The following is a 27,563-nucleotide window of genomic DNA, read 5'->3' as shown; positions in this document are numbered from 1 at the left end:
AGATTAGATGACTTGATCAAAGACACACAGCTGGTAAATGGTAGGATAAGAATACAAACCCTTAGTTACAATCAGACTCCCAAATTTGCAGAGGCAGCAGAACATGTGATCCAGAGGGAGGGACCAGGTGCCACTGGACTCCACACCAGCTAATAGTTGAAGCTTCTCCTCGCTGCTTTTAAATAGACAAGGTCTACTTCAACAGCTTCAATTTAGCTATTTCTGTAGAAAAATTACCTAAACACACTTTGCAGTTCCTGGCTGTACTCGCCAGGGTAAAGGGAAGTTCATATTCTGGAAAAGTCTGCTGCTTCTCATTTGTTCCTGGGGACCTTTCTTCGTGGAGACAAGGTGAGGACTCATCTCATTGGAGAGAATCGCTGCTTTGTGACACCTGCCTCCTCATTTTCCTCTCACGACAAGGTGGGAAAAATCAAATGCTCTTGCTGGTTTCCAAATGAAGGGCCGAGCTTACTTATTGACACTTAGGTTGAAGAAAAGGGAGTCTATTCAATTTGAGAAATAACGCATTGCAGGTACTCTGTATACAGCAGGTGTACTGTGGAAAAAATTCTTGGAAGGATTAAACCAGGTTTCGTTCTAAGCAGATAAATGATATGGAGGGATTTGGGAAGCTGGTGGGTGAGTGGAAAAGTAATAACATTTGCAAGGAAGGATCCTGATCCAAGTAACATTTATCTAGCACCTAATGTGCCGAGATACTAAGCAAACATCGTTCTATTTAGTCCTTTAGGAAACTTTCTAAAGGAGGTAGCTTTTTCTTTAGATAAAGGTTAACCAGGAAAGTGAAGTCGTCTGTTCAAAGTCAAAGAGGAAATATGCAGAGGAATGTGGACTAGAATGCAGGCCAGATTTACAGTTAATTCAAATCATGTGAAGAAGAAAGTTACTTTAAAAGACTTTATCAATAATGCTACAGCCATAAAATGTCTTTTTATTTTTAAATTTATTTTTGGCTCTGTTGGGTCTTCGTTGCTGCGCGCAGGCTTTCTCTAGCTGTGGCCAGCAGGGGCTATTCTCCGTTGCAGTGCCCGAGCTTCTTATTGCGGTGGCTTCTCTTGTTGCGGAGCACGGGCTCTAGGCTCACAGGCGTCAGTAGTTGTGGCTTGCGGGCTCCAGAGCGCAGGCTCAGTAGTTGTGGCTCACGGGCTTAGTTGCTTTGCGGCATGTGGGATCTTACTGGACCAGGGCTCGAACCCATGTCCCCTGCATTGGCAGGTGGATTCTTAACCAGTGCACCACCAGGGAAGCCCCCATAAAATGTCTTTCAATATTTTGTTTTCCCTTCTAAATTTATCTTTCTACATCCTTAAAATTCTCGTATATGTTGCATATAGAATATGTGTAAGCAAAGATTTACGTATTATAATCAGGAATTACGTACTGTTTTATGTTCTACATTTTCTCCTTTTATTTTAGTATTCTCCTGTGTATATGTGTGTGTGTGTGTCATAGTTACTATGTTAATGGTTCCTAGAGTTGCAGCATACTAAGAGATCATAATTTATGTAATCTTATCCTAGTGCTAGACATCAAGATTGTGTCTTGTTTGTTCCTATTTGTTAATGTTGTTTTATAAAACTATTCTTTAGAACTCGTTTTCTCTGTTTGAATTGTTCAACATTTTACAAACATTTCCAATAAGGCAAAGGCTGGGTCTGAACTGTGGACTTTGCCCTTTGCCAAAGCTAAAAGCTCACCCTGACTGTACAGTGTTCTAGAGCCTCTTCAGGTTTCAGTCTACCCTATTAACTGGACAATATGTTTGTTGGTGGCGGTGGTGGTACTTTCCACTGTGTGTATGTGTGCATGCCTATATGCAGAGCAGTCTCACATTATGTGATTTGCAGGTATTATAACAATGTTACAACCCCAGAAATTTGGCATCAAGCTCATTTTGCCTCTTCTGCTTCATTTTACCTCTTACAAGATGCTTCTGGATAAAAGGTCACATTTGCCTCTCGGAACGTTAGACTTCCACTATCCTGAGGCTCTCAAGGAGATGGAGCCAATGTCTGGAGACATTTTTGTTTTTCACAATTGAGAGTGGAGGTGTTACTACTGATGGCTAGCGGGTAGAGGCCAGGGACATTACTGTATGTTCTACAGTACACAGAATTGCTTCCCACAGCGAAGAACTGTCTGGACTGAAATAGAAGTAGTGCTAAATGTAAGGAACCCTGCTCTAAACTGATCAAGAAGTTTTTTAAAAGAACATGAATTACCAGTAAAGTGTCATCATGAAAAGGTAAATTAAAACCACAATGAGATAACTCTTCACATCCATAGTTTAGCTAAAATTTAAGAGACCAGCAGTCCGAAAATGATACAAAAGAACTTATTTACAAAACAGAAACAGATTCACAGACTTAGAAAACAAATTTATGGTTACCCAAGGGGAAAGGTGTGGGCGGAGGGATAAATTAGAAGTTTGGGATTAGCAGATACACACTACTACGTATAAAACAGATAATCAACAAGGACCTACTGTACAGCATAGGGAACTCTACTCAATATTCTGTAATAATTTATATGGGAAAAGAATCTGAATAAGAATAAATATATGTATAACTGAGTCAGTTTGCTGTACACCTGAAAGCAACACAACACTGTAAGTCAAATACATTCCAATATAAAATAAACTTTTAAAAAATAATAATAAATTAAAAGATAAAAAGACCAACAGTCCAAAGCATTGTTGAAGTGTGGAGTAATTGGAACTCTCATGATTTGCTGGTAGGAATGTAAAATGAAACAACTACTTAGAAAACACTGTTTAGCCGTTTCTTATATCGTTAAACATATACTTTCCATTCAATCCAGCTATTCCACTCCTAGGTTTCTACCTGAGATAAGTGAAAACATATAACCACTACAAAGATTTTACATGAATATCCATTGTAGTTCTACTTATTATATCCAAAAAAAGGAAAGAAAAGAGGGCTTCCCTGGTGGCGCAGTGGTTGAGAGTCCGCCTGTCAATGCAGGGGACACGGGTTCGTGCCCCGGTCCGGGAGGATCCCACATGCTGCGAGGCGGCTGGGCCCGTGAGCCATGGCCGCTGAGCCTGTGTGTCCAGAGCCTGTGCTCCGCAACGGGAGAGGCCACAACAGTGAGAGGCCCGCATACCGCAAAAAAAAAAAAAAAAAGGAAAGAAAAGAAACAACCCAAACACCTATCAACAGATGGATGGATAAATAAATTGTAGTATATTTCTACAATGAAATAATACTCAGAAATAAAAATTAACAAACAACTGTTACGTGATCAAATTGTTTTAATCTTAACATCATTATACCACATGAAAAGTACATAGTATGATTACATTATATTCAATATAAGGCAAACTAATCCATAGTGATCAGTTCCTGAGTAGGCTAGCAGTGGGGAGCAAGTGACTACAAAGAGAAATCAAGAAACACAGGGGATGAAAGGTGGTGATGGTTTCATAGGCATACACATGTGTCAAACCCATAGAATTGTACCCTACATATACTTTTAATTATGCCCATTTAAATTATTCAACAATAAATGTATTTTTAAAAGATATAACCACAGCTATAGTAATGCTGTCAAAGACTCTCCTCTCGTCAAACCAATAAGTGAACATAGGGAACAAAATGGCCTGTTGGTCCCCAAAGAACTGGAGAGCACCTGGGAGTGTGGGACAGGATATACACATGGAAAAGTCAAGAATATTCACTCATTCAAGCAATCTCAAATCTGTTCACACAGCAGGTTCCAAAAGGTAAATGAGATCTTTGGAACCATAAGCATTTTCCCATTGAAAGTAAGCAACACTGGTTCCATCTCTACAAGTCTGTATCTTAACTGACCATGCCAAAGGGCATATGTTCCTAAAAAGAAGAAAGCCAAGAACATGCTGGACAGAGATCTGGAAAGGTAAAGTGCCTCAGCACAAAAGGACTAAGTACATCAATCTACATTTTTCCTGCTTCCTTCAGGGAATGATAATAATAATGACGTATTAATATTATTCTCTGCTAGGCACTCTGCTAAGAGTTTTACATGCACTTTTTCATTCATTTGGTGCCAGTGCGTGGATTACTTCATTTAATCCTCACGTCTATGATTCTTCCCAGGGCACTATTCTAACTGAAGATGTTCATATCGTGGTCTGTGTTTAAGTTACATCCCATTCCTTCAATACAGAAGAACAACCCAATGGACTGATTTGAATTACTGTGTAGTTAACGGCCAGGGACAATATTAATAATAACAATAATAAAAATAATAACATTTTGAGTTAATATATGCTGGAAATTTTTCTATGCACTTAATATGTATTAATTCATTTAATTCTCATAGCAATTTTCTAAGATAGGATCTCTTTCCAGAGGATTTATTAATGAGGAAACCAAGGAACAAGGAAGTCAAGTAACTTTTTGAAGATTACATAGCTTGTTAATGGTGACATTGGGATAATCATGGACAAAGATGCACTTGCATATTTAAAGAATGTGTTTGTTCGATGTGACCGACGGGGTTTAATTTCCAAAATATACAAACAGCTCATACAACTCTATAACAACAACAACCAAAAAAAAACCCAATCGAAAAATGGGCAGAAAACCTAAATAGACAATTCTCCAAAGAAGAAATACAAATGGACGATAGGCACATGAAAAGATGCTCAACATCACTAATCATCAGAGAAATGTAAATCAAAACTACAATGAGATATCACCTCACACCAGTCAGAATGGCCACCATTAAAAACATTACAAATAACAAATGTTGGAGCGAATGTGGAGAAAAGGCAACCCTTGTACACTGTTGGTGGGAATGTAAGTTGGTACAGCCACTATGGAAAACAGTATGGAGGTTCCTTAGAAAACTAAAAATAGAATTACCATATGATCCAACAATCCCACTCCTGGGCATATATCCAGAGAAAACTCTAATTCAAAAAGATACAGGCACCCCTATGTTCATAGCAGCACTATTCACAATAGCCAAGACATGGAAGCAACCTAAATGTCCATCAACAGATGAATGGATAAAGAAGATGTGGTATATATACAATGGAATATTACTCAGCCATAAAAAAGAATGAAATAATGCCATTCGCAGCAACATAGGTGTAAATAGAGATTATTATACTAAGTGAAGTAAGTCAGAAAGAGAAAGACAAATACCATATGATATCACTTCTATGTGGAATCTAAAATATGACACAAATGAACCTATTTATGAAACAGAAACAGACTCACAGACATAGAGAACAGACTTGTGGTTGCCAAGGGGGACAGGGCAAAGGGAGGCATGGAGTGGGAGGTTGGGGTTAGCAGATGTAAACTATTATATACAGAATGGATAAACAACAAGGTCCTACTGTATAGCACAGGGAACTATATTCAATATCCTATGATAAACCACAATGGAAAAGAATATTTTTAAATGTATATATATATATATATATATATATATCTGAATCACTTTGCTGTACAGCAGAAATTAACACAGCATTGTAAATCAACTATACTTCAATTTAAAAAAAGAATATGTTTGTTAAAATATATGTGTCTTTAATGACTAAAATTCAGGGTGGTATAAGAAAATGAAGTGAAAATTATCAGAAAGAGAACGCTGTGCTTTCTGCCCGTCTCATCCTTCCTTGGAGTTGGTGAGGACTTTCATGACAGTGACACCAATAAAAGGCACTGAAGGAGGGCTTGGACGTAGGTATTAGGATAGAATCTTCAGTGCTTGTTTCTTTGTGTCTTCTATGAGGTGGCCCTTTCAGGACTTTTATGATGCCCTTCTAAACTCCTGTCCTTCATAGTAAGGCTAGAAATCTATGGTGACTATACTTTCTCCCCCTCTCCCAAAGCAGTTTTCTAGGCAAATTTATCTCACCTGTTATCTTCTAAGGTTCAGGTAAATGTGTGCCAGTCTATTTCTATTGGTTCAGTATCTTCTCATTCCTGGCTGTTTCTTGGTCTTCTCTCTAGGCTAAGGTACCTGCGAAGATGCTCCACTTACAGGGTCCACAGATGCTGCAGATGCTAGAAAAATACTTAAGGAAGAGCCTCCCTGAGTCCTTAAAGGTGAGCATGGGACATTCTTAGGGAACCAAATGGTTGCATCTTCTTGTAATAGAGGTGAGAAAACGAATGAGCTTTTACTGAGCACCCATTCTGTGGCAGGAACTCACTCATGCTGCATCTCACATAGCACCTCTTGGCAAGGGAGGTCTATTGTCCCAGAAGAGGAAACAGGTCTCAGTAATATGACTTGTCTGATACTTTTAAGTGGCAAAAAAAAAAAAATGCTCTCTGCAGACTCAGAAACATTTCCTTGATTTCTCTTTAAAAGGTTGATCTAAGTACATACTAATTTTTAAACATTTGTGCCCAAGGCAAGGTTAACCACCATGTACCTTCTTGGAACATTTAATAGGTCAACTCCTATTTCTTTGAAATCCAAAAGATTATGCACTGTCCATGGAGGAGACCTAGAAATTATTATATACTATTCATTTTTTTATTGCAGCAATATTTGTTACAAAGTGGCTGGATTTATGCACATTTTATTTATATTTTCATTTTTAACATTCAGAGGATTGATGAAATGAGTAAAATGCTTTTCTTTCATTTTTTATTTTTTGGCCATGCATCTTGTGGAATCTTAGTTCCCCGACCCAGGATTGAACCCAAGCCCTTGGCAGTGAAAGCGTGGAGTCCTAACCACTGGGCCGCCAGGGAAGTCCCTAAACGGCTTTTTAAAAGCTCCTTTTACACCTAAAGATAGAATCTTAAGTCACATGCAACCACGGCCCAGCACCAGCACCAATGGGGACCTCGAGGTCAGAACAACGCCAGTGCAGTTCATTAGTGGCAATAAAAAGCACTTATAGCCCTTACCTCATCCCAGCCACTGGGCTTTATCTGTGAACTCATATAAACTTCAAAACTCCCATATGAGGAGGGTGTCACTCTTCTCCCTATGTTGTAGATGATGCATCTGACGAAGGAAACTTAAATAACTTGCCCAACTGGTTACTGTTGAGGCCAGAAATATAATCCATGTACCCAATTTCAACTCACCTGAGCCTACCTGTATGCTTTGAGCGAAATAGGTCCTCCACTTCAGATGCTGTTAAGAATGAGGAGAAACTGGATCTCTCCTGTATTGTTGGTGGGAATGTGAGACGGTACAGCCACGCTTGAAAAGCAATTTGTAAGTTTCTAACTAATCTTGCAACCAGCACACAACCAGCAATTACAGTCCTGCACATTTGCCCCAGACAAATACAAGTTTATTTTCACACAAAACTATGCACATGAATGTCTATAACAACCTTATCCATAATAGTCAAAACAACTCAGATGTCCTTCCATAGGCGAATGGCTAAATGAACGGCGGTACATCCATACTGTGGAATGCTACTAAACGACAAAGAAGAAACGACCTATTGATACCTGCCACAATCTGGACGATGCTCCAGAAAATTATGCTGAGTAAACAAAAAGCCAATCCCAAGGGATGACATGCTACATGAGTCCATTAATATAAAATTCTTGAAATAACAAAATTATAGAAATGGAGAAGAGATTGATGGTTGCTGGAGGTGAAGGAGGACGTGAGCAGTGGAGGGTAATGGGTGTGACTCTGAAGAGCAATACGAGTGATGCTCGTGGTGATGAAACTGTTCCACATCTTGACCGTATCAATGTCAAAACCCTGGTTGTGGTATTCTACCGGCACAGAGACACTAGGTCTCTGCACTTTACCAAGTTCACACAGTAAGTAGCCAGGGTTTTATTCCAGGCAGGTTAACCCTTGAAGCCAAGTACTAACCATTATGCTCATCCACTGGGCATAACGCCTTGGACATTGGTCGATAAAGTTACATATTTCAATTTCTATTATTAGTTTTGTCAAGAACATGCACCCTAATCCTACCATGGGAGTTAGGTTGATGACAGTGACATCGCATTGGTTCTGTGGCTAAAAGGGCAGACTCAGCGTCCAGCCTGCCTGGGTCTGTGCCTGCCTCTTCCACCGTCAAGCTGTATGTCGACACCACATCACTTAACTTTTACATGCTTTCGTTTTCTCATACAAAAAGGGAGTAATGAGGGACTTCCCTGGTGACCCACGGTTAGGACTTGGTGCTTTCACTGCCCAGGGCCTGGGTTCGATCCCTGGTAGGGGAACTAAGATCCCACAAGCCACGCATCCAAAATAAAAAGAAGGGAGTAATGAGAGCTCTAACCTCTTGGGGTTATTGTCAGGATGAGAAGACTTTATGTTGAACAGGTGGAACTGTGCCTTGCACACGGAGAAGACATGCAACTATTAGCCACTGTTATTACAGATCAGACCATAAATTTACAGTGGGGTGAATTGTGGATGCATCTTAGGTGAGGCTAATGCTTTGAAAGGCCTGGCATAATTTGGGGTGAGTTGAATCTATTCACTTTGCTCAATCTTAACCATTTGTAAACCATCCTTTTACTCTGGGGAAGAGAAAGGTAAGCATTCTTCTACGGGTAGACTATCTGGCTTTATTTTTATTTGCTATAAAAGGACCAAAGAGACAATTGTCCCTGACCTTTAATTACTATAGCCTCCACTTATTGGTAGGAAATATTTACCTTTACCAGAGGATAATTTAAAAATATATGTTAAAAAGCCTTAAACATGTAGATAACTTTAGGCCCAGCAATCTCCCTTCTAAAAACCTTCCCTAAGCAAATATCAGGTACATATGCAAAGATTTCTACAAAAAGATATTCTTTGAAGGGTCATTGTTTACACTGAAAAGTTGGAAACACCTGGAGTGGAGTGTATCTGATATTTTTCATTTTTTGTGAAGTTTGTTGCGTGTGTACATGAATAGAAGGAAATTTATTAAAGATTTTATTAAATTCTACAATGGGAGAGTTCATAACTTTTATTCATAAATTTCATTGGTCTGAATATTTTCTATATGAATATATATATATTTTTTCTTTTTTTTCTTTTTGCGGTACATGGGCCTCTCACTGTTGTGGCCTCTCCCGTTGCGGAGCACAGGCTCCGGACGCGCAGGCTCAGCGGCCATGGCTCACGGGCCCAGCTGCTCCGCTGCATGTGGGATCTTCCTGGACCGGGGCACGAACCCGTGTCCCCTGCATCGGCAGGCGGACTCCCAACCACTGCGCCACCAGGGAAGCCCTATATGAATATTTTTTAAAGATATATTTATTGGGGCAAAAATTAGAACCTAAAAAACGGTCTGCAGAAATTCTCATTAGGTGCCTTCCAATCAAAAAATTTCATTATTTCATAGAAATAAACCTTGTCCTGATGAAACAAGGCACTTTGCCATCTCTTCCTAATAAGCTGACCCTCTCACTTTGTCCGGATACTGCAGGTTTATGGGACCACCTTCCACATGAACCAGGGAAACCCTTTCAAGCTACAGGCCCTGGTGGACAGGTGGCCTGATTTTAATACAGTGGTTATCCGCCCTCAGGAGCAGGTAAGGTGCCAGATGTGGAATGAATATGCATGTATGTTCGTATTTGCTATGTGCTTACCATGCACCTGGCAATGTGGTAGACCCTGGGATTATAGAAATGAATCGAGGTGTTGGTTAACAAGTCCTTGTCCTCAAAAAGCCCACAGCCTGGAGGAGATTATAGATAAATACACAGGTAAATTACAGCGTCGTGTGAAACAGGCAGGATCAAAACACAGATAGCATCCTGCTGCTGCTTAAGACCAAACACACTTTGTCATTTCTTGAACAGGTTGTGGGAATAGAGGCAACCAGTGGGAGGCTGTGGTAATGTAGGATTATGTAGATGGTCACTTTTGTTAACGGTATCAAAGGAGTATTTCCCAGGCTAGAATTCTGCATTGTAATAAATGAAACCCATTTTAAACCCTTAACCCAAGGGGGAAAAAATATTTCCTACCTTTTAAAAACACCAGTTTTGAAACCACACCAACTCATTCATGCTAACTCAAAACTTCTCATTGTGATACTGTCTTCCCATTGAGATGCTGCAGGGTGTTATAACCTACCGTCATCAATAAAGCAAATAAAACAGGGCAGGAAAAAGACTATATATGGTAGAGGTTGCAGGGAGAGGATCAGAAATGCTTCTTAGTAGAAATTTTACCAAAACTGGATGTTGAAGGCAAATAAGATTTTTTACATGGTGGCAGGGAAGGACTGCCCTCAAAGCAGAGGAAATAGTAGTTGCAAGGCATAAGGTCTGAAATAACAGAGTGAACTAAGGAAAACTGAGGAGCAAATGACATAGTTGGAATTGTCGTTTACATATTGTATGATAATTTTTTAATTAGTGAAATTGAATAGCTAAGACATTTCAAAAATAAAACATATAATGATATTTTAAAATATCAAGTAAAAATCTAAAATGTTAATGTAAATGTATTTTATAGAACTTATATAGAGGTGAAATTGGTAAGAAATATTATTCAAAATAACCAAATTAAATAATCTGAAAATGAAGACTTTTAATTATTGATAGAAACCTGAGCTACTTTCAAAAATACAGTCTTAAAAATAAGATTTGTCCAGCTTTACGAGCGATTGTTGACATAGAAGATTTTGTAAGTATAAAATGTACGATGTGCAGATTCGATACACATATATCATTAAACGATTCCCACCATAGCTTTAGCTAACACTCCATCAGGTCACATAATTACCATTTCTTTTTTTTGGTGAAAACATTCAAGATCTACTTTCTTAGAGACTTTCAAGTACAGTTGACCCTTGAACAACATGGGCTTGAACTGCACGAGTCCACTTATACGCGGATTCTTTTCAATAATTACATGCTACAGTACGACACCATCTGAGGACGGTTGAATCTGTGGATGCAGAACAGCAGATACAAGAGCTGACTGTAAAGCTATATGTGCGGATTTTCAATTGCATGGAGCGTTGGGGTCCATAACCCCTGCATTGTTCAAGGGTCAACTGTGTATAATACAGCCTTGTTAACTATAATCCCCATACTGTATATTAGATCCTCAGAATTTGTTTATCTGGTACAAACTAGAAGTTTGTACCTTTTGATATCTCCGCGTTTCCCCCACCTAGGCCTCCCCAGCCTCTAGTAACCACACATAAAGAAGGTCATACAGTATTTGTCTTCCTCTGTCTGACTGATTTCACTTAGCATAACGCCTACGAGGTCTATCCATGTTGGCACAACTGGCAGGAGTTACTTCTTTCTTGTGGCTGACTGAAATTCCATTGTAAAGATATGCCACATTTTCTTTATCCATTCATTTTTTCCCCCATATTTTGGCTATTGTGAATAATGTTGCAATGAACATGGAGTGCAGGTATCTCTTTGAGATCCTGTTTTCATTTGCTTTGGCTGTATACCCAGATGGGATTCCTGATTCGTATGACAGTTCTATTTTCAATTTTTGGAGGAATCTCCATACTGTTTACATAGTGGCTACACCAATTTACATTCCCACCAACAGTGCACAGGGCTCCCTTTTCTCCAGAGCTTCCCCAGTACTTGTTATCTCTTGTCCTTTTCTTTCTGTTTTTTAAAAAATTAATTAATTTATTTGTATGTTTATTTTTGGCTGTGTTGGGTCTTCGTTTCCGTGCGAGGGCTTTCTCTAGTTGCGGCAAGCGGGGGCCACTCTTCATCGCGGTGCGCGGGCCTCTCACTATCGTGGCCTCTCTTGTTGCGGAGCACAGGCTCCAGCCGCGCAGGCTCAGTAGTTGTGACTCACGGGCCCAGTTGCTCTGCAGCATGTGGGATCCTCCCAGACCAGGGCTCGAACCCATGTCCCCCGCACCGGCAGGCAGACCCCTAACCACTGCGCCGCCAGGGAAGCCCATCTCTTGTCCTTTTGATGATAACCATTCTGGTATGTATGTGGTCTTGATTTGCATTTACCTGATAATTAGTAATGTAAAGCACTTTTTCATGTATCTGTTGGCCATTTGTATGTCAATTCCTCTGCCCATTTTTAATGGGATTGTTTGGGTTTTTTTATATTATATTGTATGAGTTTTTAAAATATGTTTTGGGTACTAACCCCTTGTCTGATATGTGATTTGAAAGTATTTTCTCCCATTTGATAGGTGTCTCTTCATTTTGTTGATTTTTTCTTTTGCTGTGCAGAAGCTTTTTAGTTTGATGTAGTCCCAATTGTTGATTTTTTGCCTTCTTTACTTGTGCTTTTGGTGTCATATCCAAAACATCGTTGCCAAGACCAATGTCAAAGGAGCTTTATCTCTATATTTTCTTCTAGGTTTTTAAAGTTTCAGTACTTATGTTTAAGGCTTCAGTCCATTTTGAGTTAACTTTTTGAGTGGTGTAAGATTCGTTCTTCTGCAAGTGCTTATTAAGCTTTCCCAATACCATTTATTAAAGAGACTATTCTGATTGAGTGTTCTTGGCTCCCTTGTCAACTATTGGTTGATAATATATGTGAGACCTTATTTCTGGGCTCTCAATTCCATTCCATTTGTCTATGTGTCTATTTTCATGCCAATACCTTACTGTTTTGATTTCTACGGCTTTGTAGTATAGTTTGAAATCAGAAAGTATGAAGCCTCCATATTTGTTCTTATTTCTCAGGATTGCTTTGTCTAGTCAACCTTTTGTGGTTCCATATAAGTTTTAGGATTTTTTTTCTATTTCTGTGAAAATGCTATTGGAATTTTGATAGAGGTTGCATTGAATCTACAGATGGCTTTGGGTAATATGATTATTTTAACAAAATTAATTCTTTCAATCCATGAAACCTTAACCAATTCATTAACCATAAATCCAAATGTATGTCTTTCCATTTGTTTATGTCTTCTTCAATTTCTTTCATCAAAGTTCTATAATAGGGCTTCCCTGGTGGCACAGTGGTTGAGAGTCTGCCTGCCGATGCAGGGGACACGGGTTCATGCCCCGGTCCAGGAAGATCCCACATGCCACAGAGCAGCTGGGCCCGTGAGCCATGGACGCTGGGCCTGTGCATCTGGAGCCTGTGCTCCGCAACGGGAGAGGCCACACCAGTGAGAGGCCCGCGTACCGAAAAAAAAAAAAAAAGTTCTGTAATAGCCTTCTTTTTTCTCTTGTTATCATTCTTGGCTTAAAGTCTATATTGTCTGATACAAGTGTAGCTATTCCTGCTGTCTTTTGGTTTCTATTTGTATGGTATGCCATTTTCATCCCTTCACTTTGAGCCTATGTGTTTCCTTAAAGCTTAAAGTCTCGTAGGCAACACAGAGTTGATCTTTTTTTTTTTAATCCATCTAGCTACTCTATATATTTTGATTGGAGAATTGAATCAATTTACACTTAGAGTACTTATTGACAGGTAAGAACTTATTAATGCCACCCTATTGTTTTCTGCTGTTTTGTAGTCCTCTTGTTCCTTTCTTCCTCTTGCAACTTTCCTTTGTGAACTGATGATTTTCTGTGGCGGTAAACTTTGATTCTTTTCTCTTATCTTTTGTAAATCTACTGTAGGTTTTTGCTTTGTGATACCATGAGGCTTATGTAAAACATATTATAAATATAAGAGTCTATTTTACTCTGATAACAATTTAACTTTGATTGCATACAAAAACTCTTTTGCTCTCCATTTTATGTTTTTTTAATGTCACTATTTATATTTTTTATATTGGATATCCATTAACAAATTATTGTAGCTATAGATATTTTAATATTTTGTCCTTTAATCTTTATACTACAGTTAAGTGGCTAAAAACCATAACATTACTATATGAGAATATTCTGAATCTGACTATATGCTTACTTTTACCAGTATGCTGTATATTTTCATATGTTTTTATGTTACTAATTAGCATCCTTTCCTTTCAATGTGAAGAACTCCTTTTGGCATTTCTTTTTTTTTTTTTTTTTCAGAAGGAATCGGAACATTTTATTCAAGCCAAATTTGAGGATTATAACCTGGGAAGAGCATCTCAGAAAGCTCTGAGAACTGTTCCCCTTTCAGTATTTCTTATAAGGCAGGTCTTTTGGTGATGAACTTCCTCAGTTTTTGTTTGTTCGTGAAAGTTAGTGAAACATTGAAAAAAATGTTCCAATTCTTTCTTAAAAAAAAAAAAAGAAAAGCTAAAAGGAGTTCTTCAAGCTGAAAGGAAAGGATGCTAATTAGTAACAAAAACATATGAAAATATACAGCATACTGGTAAAAGTAAGCATATAGTCAGATTCAGAATACTCTCATATAGTAATATGGTTTTTAGCCACTTAACTCAAGTATAAAGATTAAAGGACAAAATATTAAAATATCTATAGCTACAATAATTTGTTAATAGATGTCCAATAAAAAAACAAATATCACAAACAAATAGTGATAGCAAGATATTAAAAATGATATCTTGCTATCTTTTCTGAAGAACAACTTTGCTGGGTAAAGTATTTTTGGTTGGCAGTTTATTTCTTTCAGCACTTTGAATATATTGCCCCCATCTTCTCATGGCTTGCAAGGTCTCTGAGAAATCTGCTGATAGCCTTTTGGGGGGTTTTGACAGTTTTATTATAATGTGTCTAAGAGAGGTTCTCTTTAAGTTGACTGGTGACCTACGAGCTTCATAAATTTGTGTATCCAAATTTCTCTCAAGATTTGGGAAGTCCTCAGCCATTATTTCTTTAAATAAACTTTCTTCCCCCTTGGAAGTTTTTTATTATTATTATTATTTTACGGTACGCGGGCCTCTCACTGTTGTGGCCTCTCCCGTTGCGGAGCACAGGCTCCGAACGCGCAGGCCCAGCGGCCATGGCTTACGGGCCCAGCCGCTGCACGGCACGCAGGATCCTCCCGGACCGGGGCACGAACCCGTGTCCCCTGCATCGGCAGGCGGACTCTCAACCACTGCGCCACCAGGGAAGCCCCTTTTTCAAGCTTCTTAATGAGTTTTATGGAGGGATAGAGAAATAATTTTAAATGGATCATTTTTGCTTGGTTTGAAAATTTAAAGCAATAACTGAGTTAGGAGTAGTTTTGTTCAGGACATTTTTCATTGTTAATTGAATCAGGGAGTCCTTGACTTGATCTCATAATGTAAATAATCCTTCAATAAAATCAATACAACGAAAAAGCTAATATTTTAGTATTTAAAAGTGTCTTAAGATAATGGAACCCTGAAAACGAATATGGCAATCACTAAATACAAGCATTTTGGTTGATTCTACTTTTCCCAACCCAAACAGGAGATGACAGATGACCTTGATCACTACACCAATACTTACCAAGTCTACTCCAAGGACCCTAAGAAATGTCAGGAATTCCTTGGTTTGCCAGAAGTCATCAACTGGAAGCAACATTTGCAGATTCAAAGTAAGGGAACTGGGATGTGTGCTGGCTACTGAGATCTCCCATGTCTGTATCTGTAGTGTCACTTTTCATTTCGAATTACAGCCCTACATCCTCTATATCTTTACTCCAAGTCCTAGACACTCAGCCTGCTGTCCATTCTTTCTCTCAGCTGCCACCACTACCTCCATAGTTGTTAGTTCACAAACTTATTTGGGAGCTTCCCAGGTGAAATCTGAAACCAGCCCCCATGTACATGTATGGCAAGGAGAGGCCTAAGAAAGGGGCAAACCACTTCCGATCGGTAGGTGGCAAGTTTAATAAGCAGGGGAACTTCCAGGCTTGTTTCCTGCAGGAGACTGCAGGATGAGCATATCACCTCACCCACCTGCCAAAATCTTAAACGTTTATATAGTGGCCTTAACTGGGTTCAGTCATGTACCCAGTCCAGATATCTCAACACCACATTTCAGTCTCAAGGCTGTGTCCTTGGAGCAGCTTCTGGGAGCTGGGAAGGCAAGTGGGAAGCACCTTCCAAGAAGGGGAGGGAGTGGGGAACCTCCAATTGCCTGGGTCCAGCTCATGAGTCAACAGGTAGCACGTCTTCTTGATGACCTCCTCCAACAATAGTGAATTAGAACTTGAAGACTGCAGTACATGGGGTTTACATAGGAAATCATGAATAACATAATTTCTTAATAGCTAAGGATTCGTGGTTTATTCCAGGATCTATTAGGGAGATTGAATATGGGAGCAGAGCTTTCCTTCTGTCTCATCTCCGTTTTATCATTGTCTTATTTACGAAGGAGGAATTTAGTAGTTAAGAATGTATTTGGGAATTCCCTGGTGGCGCAGTGGTTGAGAGTCCGTCTGCCGATGCAGGGGACGCGGGTTCGTGCCCCAGTCCGGGAAGATCCCACATGCCGTGGAGCGGCTGGGCCTGTGAGCCATGGCCGCTCAGCCTGCGCATCCAGAGCCTGTGCTCCGCAACGGGAGAGGCCACAACAGTGAGAGGCCTGCGTACTGAAAAAAAAAAAAAAAATGAGGATTAGAATAGTACCCCAAACATAAGCCATTTAAAGATTGAATAAGATCTTGAATGAGAAGTGCTCAGCACCATGGCTGATTTTATCAGTTAGGTTTTCAAACCATCCCCAGAGAGTGACTGCAAACCACAATCATTTATTAGCTCACGATTTTGTGGGTCAGCAATTTGGACTAGGCTCAGCTGGGTGATTCTTCTGCTGGTCTCTCCTAGATTCACCCATGTAGCTGCAGTCAGCTGGGGGTTTTCAGTGAGCTGGTAGGACTAAGTCAGCCATAATCTCAAGTTCGGCTGTTAATGCTGGCTTTGTCTGTACTGGCTACTGGCTGTTCTGCTCAAGTGGCTTGGGCAGTGTATAGAAGTCACAGGTTCTCAGGAGCAGAGAGAAAAGGCAAACCTCCGTGCATAGTCACTTTTCAAGCTTTTTACTGATTCATATTTGCTATTTTTCTATTGGCCAAAGCAAGTTTCATGGTCAAGCCCATAGTCAGTTAAGAAGAAAAAAATCAAGATAGTGAAGAGGAACAAACTCAGACCACTGTAGCAGCAATCTACTGCACTGAGTGCATAGAATTTTTCAATCAATTTTGGTTATTATCTTTATACCTCATCTTCTTTGATGGTCATAACTGTACTGTGATGTATTCAGGAATTGTAGTATTATCCCAATTTTGAATTATTTTTAAATATGAGAGTGATTTGCCATTATCCTATAGAAGTCTTTTCATGATGGGACACGAGTTTTAATAATTCGAAACCTGCAAACTTTGCAGCCGTTGGACAGCTTTTTTCTGACACTTAAAGGAACAGTGATATCTCATATAATTCATTTCTTCCATCTAGGTTCACAGTCCAGCCTGGATGATGTGATAAACCATCTTGCGGCTATTAAATTGGGCAAGGTGAAGCGAACACAGTGCTTTCTCTACATGGTCTCTGAGACAACAAAGAAATTGGCTACTTCCTTGCTGGATGAAAAAAACGTATCACCCAATGGTGATAAATACAAGTCCATGTAAGTCTGAAAGAAGTTGCTCTGGGGAATTCCCTGGTGGTCCAGTGGTTAGGACTCTGCACTTTCACTGCCTGCCGAGGGCAGAGGTTCAATCCCTCTGGTCTGGGAACTAATTAAGATCCCGGCCGCAGGCTGCGCGGTGCGGCAAAAAACAAAAACAAAACAAAACGAAAAAGGAAGAAGCCTCATATCTGTCACCACTGAATTAGCCAGCACATTCTAGGACAGTCGCAGAAAAGCACAACGAACTGGAGTGCCTTTAAACAGCAGAAATTTATTCTCACAGTTCTGGAGGCCAGAAGTGCCAAGTCCATGGGCTGGCGAGCCTCTGTTCCCTTCAAAGCCTCTAGGAGGGAATCCTTCCTTGCCTCTTCCAGATTCTGGTGGCTCTAGGCATTCCTTGGCTTGTGGCTTTGATACCAACCAGGGTTCTTGGCCTTCCCCAATCCATAGAAACTGATTAGAGGCCAGACAAGAAGTTCAGGTAAGGCTTTATTGGGGCCCCTGCTGCAGCAGTGGGGAGAGAGAACAAACCACAGGTTCCCTTGCTTGCCTGCTGGCTGAGGCAGGGGGTCGAGCTGGCTCCTTATATGGGGTGAGGGTAGGGGTGTGTCCAGGGGTCGGGCCAGAGGGGTGGCTTAGGTGTTTTGCCCACCCCTTTGGTGGTGTTGTGTGCAGGGGGCATGCGCAGTACCCAGCTTTTGCTCCCGACACCCTGTTTTTTGCTCCTGGCTCTTCAGAAGTGGGAATTGGGCGTTTTGGGTCTTTTTGTCCCTTTGTCCATAATTTGCCCCAAGTGCACATGCACACAGTTATTTTTAGTTTCTTTGTATTTTGTTGCCCGAGGAGAAGTTTGTCCAGGTGCAAGCATTGTAGCACTGCAGCAAAGGGTCCCAGGTCCCAGCCTGTCTCAGCTTCATCACTCTCGTTTCTGAATTTGCCTTCACATGGGCTTCTCTGTGTGTGTCTGTGTCTTTTCTTCTGTCTATTATAAGGACACTTTTGATTGGATTAAAGGCCCACTAGATAATCCAGGATGACTTCATGTTGGGATCCTCAATGTACTTACACCTGCAAGGATGCTTTTTCTGAATAAGGTCACATTTTCCGGTTCCAGGTGGGCACACCTTTCGAGTGGACACACCATTCAACCCACTATACCTCTTACCTTCTCTTCCAGCTTTTGCTTTGGTCTCCTAACCATCCATTTTCTGCCAAGCAGCCAGAGTAATCTTTTTTTAAAAAAAAATGCACATTAGACCATGTTCTTCCCCTGCTTAAAAGACTCGAGTACTTCCCATCTCACTTGGAAATAATTCGGAACTCCAACGTGACCCTATAAGAGCCAACACCCATCTACTTTTTAGACCTCATCTCCTCTCTTGCTTACTGCCCCCAACAACACTGGTCTTCCTCCTGCCATCGATCATTGTAAGCTCAGGCTTTTTTTTTTTTTTATTATATTTTATTTTATTTTTTATACAGCAGGTTCTTATTAGTTATCTATCTTATATGTATTAGTGTATATATGTCAATCCCAATCTCCCACTTCATCCCACCCCGCATCCCCCTTTCCCCCACTGCTGTCCATATGTTTATTCTCTACATCTGTGTCTCTATTTCTGCCTTGCAAACAGGTTCATCTGTACAATTTTTCTAGATTCCACATATATGCATTAATATACGATACTTGTTTTTCTCTTTCTGACTTACTTTACTCTATATGACAGACTCTAGGTCCATCCACATCTCTACAAATGACCCATTTTCGTTCCTTTTTATGGCTGATTAATATTCCATTGTATATATGTACCACATCTTCTTTATCCATTCATCTGTTGATGGGCATTTAGGTTGCTTCCATAACCTGGCTATTGTAAATAGTGCTGCAATGAACATTGGGGTGCGTGTGTCTTTTTGAATTATGGTTTTCTCTGGGTATATGCCCAGTAGTGGGATTGCTGGGTCATATGATAAATTTATTTTTAGTTTTTTAAGGAAACTCCATACTGTTTTCCATAGTGGCTGCATCAATTTACATTCCCACCAGCAGTGCAAGAGGGTCCCCTTTTCTCCACACCCTCTCCAGCATTTGCTGTTTCTAGATTTTCTGATGATGCCCATTCTGACTGGTGTGAAGTGATACCTCATTGTGGTTTTGATTTGCATTTCTCTAATATTTAGTGATGTTGAGCAGCTTTTCATGTGCCTCTTGGCCATCTGTATGTCTTCTTTGGAGAAATGTCTATTTAGGTCTTCTGCCCATTTTTTGATTGGGTTGTTTGTAAGCTCAGGCCTTTTGAGTCAGCTTTTCCCTCTGCCACCACCCCACCCAATCCTGACACACATGACTTCTTTTGCTGTTCAGAACTGCTCAAATGTCACCTTCCAGAGAGTCCAGCTAGACCACTCCACCTAAAATCACTTCCCAGTTATTTTCCACACATGACCCACTTTTATTTTCTTTGTAGCACTTATGATTATTTGAAATTAGGTAATTTAGTTAACGATCTTACTTACTGGATGTTTGAACTCTCCCCAACAACGTTGCAAACCCACGAGAGAGAGCAGGTACCTTCCCTGTCTTGTTCACTGATAGATCTTCCACAGCTAAAACAGTGCCTGGTATATAGTAGGTATTTAATAAATGTGTTCAGTAAATTCACTTGACAAACAAATTTTTCCAATAAAGAGAATTTCAACAAATAATATATTTTCCCCCATTGATGTCCAGTCTAACACTGAATAGAACTGAACACTGACGGTGGAGATTTGAGCTAAAGATGCCCAGTCCCATGGCCTTCCGTCTGTACTGCTGGGAGAGTTTTATTCACTTTGTATCAAAGAACCTCTCTGGATCCCCTTGTCTGCACTGTAGGATAAACAGGATGGGAGATATTATCCCCATTTTCCCGACAGAAAACAGACTCAGATGATGAAATAGCTTGTTCAGGTCCCGTGGATGGTTAAGGGCATAGTGGGCTTGAGTCTAGATCTCCTAGTTTCACCTTGTGGGCTCTTTCCAGGACACCCCCCAAAGCCCCTTTACAGCCTGCAGATGCCATCAGATTCAGTGTTCTGTGCCTTGGGGGCTGCCTGCCCTTCATGTCACTGCCCCTTTCTGGACTTCAACCTCCCCACTTGTTCAACATGGTAGCCAAGGACCTTCAGACATCAACATTTTAAGCTCTGGCTTCACTGCTTGCTAGCATGTGCTTTGGGGCACTTGTTTATATCTCTGCAACATTTTCCTTCTGTGTAAAATAAGGATAAGAACACCCGCCCTACCTAGGTTGGAAAGTTGCAGCGGAGGCCAAATGAAACAATTGTAGCTAATTTCTGTAGAGGATTTATTATCTGCCAGGTGCTTGTTCTAAGCCCCTACATCCATTGACTCATTTAAGCCTCACAATGATTCTATAAAGGAGGTGTGATTATCATCCTTATTTATTAGATGAAGAAATAGAGGAAGTGGGAAATGAAGTAATCAGCCCCAAATCACCCAAGGAGTCAGATTATGAATCTAGATAGCCTGGCTACAGAGCACTTATGCTTAAATATGCTCCTATTCCCCTCTCAGAACAATTGGGGCAGGGGACAAATAAAATACTCCACAGTACATGTGATATTGTTACCGAGCCAAACTTGGGTCCACTTGCAGTAAAGCCAATCTACTGACACCAGGTTGTGGTGAAGGAAAGTACAGCATTTATTGCAGGGTACCAAGCAAGGAGAATGGGCAGCTCATGCTCAAAGGACTCGAACTCCCCAATGGCTTTCAGGGAAGGGGTTTTAAAGTCAGTGTGAGGGAGGTTGCTGCAGGGTTGTGGTCAGCTTGTGCACAATTCTTGGATTGGTTGGCATCAAGGTGAAGTTTCAAGCATCATCAACCTCCTGGTTTCAACCAGTCTAGGGTCTATGTTCTTGAGATGAGCAGTTTTCATCTGGTGGGGATCTGCTTCCTATAAAAACAACTTAGAAATGTGTGTCAGGCCCTTATCAATATCTTGCAGAGAACTGTGAGTTCAGTGATTCTGCCATGTGGCAGATTTATAGTCTAAATTGTTGCCAGTTTCTCAGCCCAACAGCTCTTCTGTTTCTAGATCTTCACATTTTCTAATCATTAACTCTGTTAGCCTTTTGACACTGAAGGGAGGTCTGGGAGACTAAAGCAAAAGGTTTTTATTTCAAAGGACAGGGATAAACAGGCTTGTATACAGTTTCAATATTATGAGCTATTCTTTCCCCTTGTTCCCAATAGCCATCAAAAGGTGTTGAAACTCTCATCCCTGGATCCTACCCACGCTGCCTTGGTGAATAAATTCTGGCATTTTGGTGGCAATGAGAGGAGCCAGCGGTTCATTGAGCGCTGTATCCGGACCTTCCCCACCTTCTGCCTGCTGGGGCCTGAGGGGACCCCTGTATCCTGGGCCCTAATGGACCAGACAGGAGAGCTGCGGATGGCAGGCACCATACCTGAGTACCGGGCCCAGGGCCTCATCACCTACCTCATCTATGTCCAGGTTCAGGCTCTAGACAAACTTGGCTTCCCCATGTATTCCCATGTAGATAGGGCCAATCACATCATGCAAAAACTGAACTTCAAGCTGCAGAATATCTCTGTGTCCAGTGACTGGAACCAGTGGAACTTTGTGCCTCTGTGAAGCAGACCTGAACACAAGACAGTGTTGAATGGACAGGGCATGTGGCTGGAGGAGCTGATGGGTGATGGAGAGAGGAGAGAGGGAATAAAATGTAATCAATGGTAATGAAGGGTCCTGAGCTCTGAGGAAGCAGTGATGGGTAGTGAACAGGATAGCCTCAGTCTCTGTGCTCAAATACCTCCCAGGATTCCCTTAATTTCCTCAGTAGGAAACAGGCCAGACACCCCAGCTGTCTGGCTGGTACAGCTCCTACACTTCCAGCATCCTAGTCATGCTTTATATTTAGTTGCATGCTTTTCTGCATTGTTCTTCCTGGAACTACTAGCTCACTGACCCTTTCCAATTTGCCAGAAGGATTGTAATAATTTGTGGGTTCTAGGACTTTTTCCCTCTGGCTTTCTATGTGTTGTTTTTAATTGACTATAGAGTCACATGTCTTCTGAGTAGCTCTTTGAATATCCTCCTTTCCCAGGTCACTTCTTAAGCCTTGTATTATAATCACATGAAATATACTATACACACATACCACACATTTCTATATCTATAGATATAGATGGTGTGTGTGTGTGTGTATAATGCAGCAGAGATAATTAAAACAAAAAGACTGACTGGCATTAATATCTTCTTTTGCAACTCCTACTTCAGGAAAGAGATACTAACGTTGTTTCTGTCCTCTGAAATTGCACAAGGTGAGAGCTGGGAGTTTCAGATTTACTGGGGGCTTACTGAGGACTAGCCTGGGAAACAGTTTCTCAGATAGCTCTGAGGAACTCCTCCAAAGAGGTAAGGGGGAAAAGAATGGTACAAATGAACTTATTTACAAAATAGAAACAGACTCACAGATTTAGAGAAGGAATTTATGGTTACTGGGGTGGGGTGGGGTGGGGGAGGGGGAAGAGTGGGAGAGGGGATGTTTAGGGAGCTTGGGATTGACATGTACACACCGCTATATTTAAAATGGATAATCAGTCCTAGCCATGGCAATCAGAGAAGAAAAAGCAATAAAAGTAATAAAAATTGGAAATGAAGAAGTAAAACTGGCACTATTTGCCAGTGACATGATACTATACATAGAAAATCCTAAAGATGCCACCAGAAAACTACTAGAACTAATCAATGAATTTGGTAAGGTTGCAGGATACAAAATTAATGCACAGAAATCTCTGGCATTCCTACACACCAACAACAAAAAATCAGAAAGAGAAATTAAGAAATCACTCCCATTTACCATTGCAAGAAAAAGGATAAAATATCTAGGAATAAACCTGCTTAAGGGGGCGAAAGACTTGTACTCAGAAAACTATAAAACACTGATGAAAGAAATCAAAGATGACATAAACAGATGGAGAAATATACAATGTTGTTGGATTGGAAGAATCAATATTGTGAAAATGACTTACTGCCCAAAGCAATCTACAGACTCAGTGCAATCCCTATCAAACTATCAATGGTATTCTTCACAGAATTAGAACAAAAAATCTTATAATTCGTATGGAAACACAAAAGACCCCGAATAGCCAAAGCAATCTTGAGAAAGAAAAACGGAGTTGGAGAAATCAGGCTCCCTGACTTCAGACTATACCACAAAGCTACAGTAATCAAGACAATATGGTACTGGCACAAAAACAGAAATACAGGCCAATGGTACAGGATAGAATGCCAAGAGATAAACCCATGCACATATGGGCACCTAATTTATGACAAAGGAGGCAAGAACATACAATGGAGAAAAAACAGCCTCTTCAATACGTGGTGCTGGGAAAACCAGACAGCTACATGTAAAAGAATGAAATTAGAACACTCCCTAACATCATACACAAAAATAAACTCAGAATGGATTAAAGACTTAAATTTAAGATCAGACACTATAAAACTTTTAAAGGAAAACATAGGAAAAACAAACACTCTTTGACATAAACCACAGCAAGAGCTTTTTTGACCCACCTCCTAGAGTAACAGAAATAAAAACAAAAATAAACAAGTGGAACTTAATTAAACTTAAAAGCTTTTGCACAGCAAAGGAAACCATAAACAAGACAAAAAGACAACCCTCAGAATGGGAGAAAATATTTGCAAATGAAACAACAAAGGATTAATCTCCAAAGTATACAAACAGCTCATGGAGCTCAATATCAAAAAAACGAACAATCCAGTTAAAAAATGGGCAGAAGACCTAAACAGATATTTCTCCAAAGAAGAGATACAGATGGCCAACACGCCCATGAAAAGATGCTCAACATCACTAATTATGAGATAAATGCAAATCAAAACAACAATGAGGTATCACCTCACACTGGTTAGAATGGGCATCATCAGAAAATTCATAAACAGCAAATGCTGGAGATGGTGTGGAGAAAAGGGAACCCTCTTGCACTGCTGGTGGGAATGTAAATTGATACAGCCACTAGGGAGAACAGTATGGAGGTTTCTTAAAAAACTAAAAATAGAATTACCATATGACCCAGCAATGCCACTACTGGTCATATACCCAGAAAAAACCATAATTCAAAAAGACACATGCACCCCAATGTTCACTGCAGCACTATTTACAATAGGCAGGTCATGGAAGCAACCTAAATGTCCATCAACAGAGGAATGGATAAAGATGTGGTACATATATACAGTGGAATATTATTCAGCCATAAAAAGGAATGAAATTGGGTCATTTGTAGAGATGTGGATGGACCTAGAGTCTGTTATACAGAGTGAAGTAAGTCAGAAAGAGAAAAACAAATATCATATAGTAATGCATATATGTAGAACCTAGAAAAATTGTACAGATGAACCTGTTTGCAAGGCAGAAATAGAGACACAGACGTAGAGAACAAATGTATGGACACGAAGGGGGGAAAGCAAGGGTAGGGGGGATGAATTGGGAGATTGGGATTGACATATATACACTAATATGTATAAAATAGATACTAATAAGAATCTGCTGTATGAAAAAAATAATAAAATTCAAAAAAAAAATTTTAAAAAGAAAATGAGGTAGTATACCCCCTACACACCCAACACACACCATCAACTACTGGATTATTTCTAAACAAATTCCATATATCCTAATATTTTACCTGGAAATATTTCATTATGTATCTCTAAAAGATGACTTTAAAAAAATATACTCAGTGCAATTAACATAGATAAAATAATTAACAATTTCTTTCTGTTGTAGAACATCTAGACAGCATTCAATTTCCCTACAAGCATCTCTTTATTGTTGATTTGTTTGAATAAAGATTCAAACAAGATCTGCCACTTTTTTTTTTTCTTTTTATCTCTGTTCAATATATGTGTTGAAAAAATGTTGGGTTGTGGGCTTCCCTGGTGGCACAGTGGTTGAGAGTCCGCCTGCCGATGCAGGGGACACGGGTTCGTGCCCCAGTCCGGGAAGATCCCACATGCCGCAGAGCGGCTGGGCCCGTGAGCCATGGCCGCTGAGCCTCCGTGTCCGGAGCCTGTGCTCTGCAACGGGAGAGGCCACAACAGTGAGAGGCCCGCGTACCGCAAAAAAAACCAAAACAAAACCCTGAGCTCCCTGAAAAGTTTCGGCAAAGCATTTTTAAAAGCCAGGTGAGGGGGGATCTCCCTGGTGGTCCAGTGGTTAGAATTCTGCACTTTCAGTGTTGAGGGCCTGGGTTCAATCCCTGATCAGGGAACTAAGATCCCACAAGCTGCCTGGTGTAGCCAAAAAGGAAAGGAAAAAAAAAAAAAAAAGCCAGGTGCAGTGGGCAGGGTGTGGTCACAGGGTGTGTGATCAGCTTGTGCACAGTTCCCTGACTGGCTGATAGTGAGGGAACAGGATGGTGTCCCAGGGGTTAACATTATCGGCCTTTAGGCCCCAGGAGGCCTGGACCTAGGTGTTCATGGTCATCACGTAGTTAACATCTTCCATTTGGAGGGGGGTTTTCACACCTGTAAAACAACTCAGGAAATGTGCATCAAATACTGTTATCTAGGTACTTCAGAGAGGAGCTAAAGCAGAGGATATGGGGGAAGGCCCCGTAGGGTCCTGCTCGGTTACACCATGACCACGAGAGCTACTAAAATAGTGTCATAACTTCCAGTACTTAGGTACACAATAGGCCTTCAATAAATACTTGAAGGCAGCTATAGGAATCAACTACATTTACATAGTTTAAATAACCTCTCTAACAACTAAATCAAGTGCTTTAACAGTCTGATTTTTCTTCACCAGTGGGCATTTCAAACAGCAAAGCCAACACCAGCAGTTTTGATATCAAAGGGAAAATTCCCTTATAATCAATTACACCTGAATATTAAATTTTTGCCAGTTAACAATCTAAATCGTCACCTCAAAATAATTTGCTCATGAAAAACATGATTCGTTTACAATTCTCAGGCCTCATAAGAGACCTCTGAGTTATAACCCTTGAAAACAGTAAGTTCTTTGTCAATATCAAATTGGCCATTTATTGGGGATTTTTCAGTGGGACCCCTTGGCAATCCCAATTCCCATTATCCTCCTCCTGCAATTCCACAAAACAATGCCCAAAATAGAATTCAGTGTCTGTAGCTACTGTATCTTGTCTTAATAATAATAATATGTATCTAATTCCACATGGGATGAGAGGAAATTTCAGGGAGCTCTCACGGCATAAGTGGCCTCATAGGCAAGTAGGTTTTGCAGACGTGCTGAGATGTGTGAAGAGAGGGCCAGACAGGATAGTAGCAGGAGCACAGAATCAGGAACTTAAGTGTAGGGCAGGCAGAAGGGACAGTGAGTGGCTGATTTCAGTGGAAGAATGGAGCTGAAGCGGCAGGAGAAGTTAGAGATAACATTGGATGGGTAAGACAGGCCCTTTAAACCCTCTCTTCAGATGTCTGAAATTTAGTATGCAGAGGATTGACGAATGTTAAGCAGAGGATGGAATTAACAGAACTTGCTTCAAGGCAATTGATTTCAGTGGCAAGGAGAAGGAAGCAAGGTAGACAAAGTCTAAAAAGGAGAATGACAGTGAGGTGCTTCTCATAGTATTTAAAGTCAGAGCTTCTCAAATGATGCCTTGATTGGGCTATAGGTAGATTTTTCACGCCACTGTGCAGAACAAATATAAATTTTCTGTGTCCATGATTTGAAAAACATTAGGAGTGACTGGATCTTAGCTCTTCCTGATGAGGATTTCACAGGGTGGGCCCTGGAGTCTGAACATTTTATGTTTCAGACTTAAAGTTGTGGGTAAGGGAATGAGTGAAACGTAAAATGAAAATGAACTTGTTTTTTAAAAGGAAGAAGCAATTATAAACATGATGTGCGAGGGATTGTTGAAAGAAAGAAAGTAAAAAAGGGAGAGAGAGAGGGAGAGAGGAAGGGAGGGGGAGGGAGGGAGGGAGGAAGAAAGAAAGAGGGAAAAGGAAAAAGAAAGAAAGAAAGAAAGAAAAGGAAAGAGAGGGAGAGAGGAAGGGAGGGGGAGGGAGGGAGGGAGGAAGAAAGAAAGGGAAAAGGAAAAAGAAAGAAAGAAAAGAAAGAAAGAAAGAAAGAAAGAAAAGGAAAGAAAGA

The 27,563-nt window shown here is 40.4% G+C and overlaps 1 protein-coding gene across 4 annotated transcripts; it reads left to right on the top strand.

The window, feature by feature from the left end:
* Positions 1-157: 157 nt before the first annotated feature.
* On the top strand, positions 158-22,918 carry LOC132429948 (glycine N-acyltransferase-like). Of its 4 annotated transcripts, none has more exons than XM_060018956.1 (6): positions 158-351; positions 5,997-6,092; positions 9,407-9,514; positions 15,219-15,345; positions 17,210-17,381; positions 21,643-22,918. In XM_060018956.1, exons 2-6 carry the CDS (start codon positions 6,015-6,017, stop codon positions 22,043-22,045), a joined length of 888 nt encoding a protein of 295 aa, XP_059874939.1. In that variant the 5' UTR covers positions 158-351; positions 5,997-6,014; the 3' UTR covers positions 22,046-22,918. The 4 variants fall into 4 exon arrangements, with proteins under 4 accessions (XP_059874939.1, XP_059874940.1, XP_069397062.1 ...); XM_060018957.1 differs by having other exon boundaries at positions 158-423; XM_069540961.1 differs by lacking the exon at positions 21,643-22,918 and having other exon boundaries at positions 17,210-17,385.
* The last annotated feature ends 4,645 nt before the right edge of the window (positions 22,919-27,563 follow it).

The sequence above is a fragment of the Delphinus delphis genome, chromosome 8 (genome assembly GCF_949987515.2).
Source record: "Delphinus delphis chromosome 8, mDelDel1.2, whole genome shotgun sequence".
NCBI classification, from domain to species: domain Eukaryota; kingdom Metazoa; phylum Chordata; class Mammalia; order Artiodactyla; family Delphinidae; genus Delphinus; species Delphinus delphis.
This window is presented reverse-complemented; position numbering and strand designations above follow the sequence as displayed.

Bases quoted from the DNA above. Each gene is read 5' to 3' on its own strand.
- LOC132429948 (XM_060018956.1), top strand. From the start codon at position 6,015: ATGCTCCACTTACAGGGTCCACAGATGCTGCAGATGCTAGAAAAATAC. The intron at 6,093-9,406 runs GTGAGCATGGGA...CGGATACTGCAG, and splicing joins GCCTCCCTGAGTCCTTAAAG to GTTTATGGGACCACCTTCCA. The intron at 9,515-15,218 runs GTAAGGTGCCAG...CAACCCAAACAG, and splicing joins TTATCCGCCCTCAGGAGCAG to GAGATGACAGATGACCTTGA.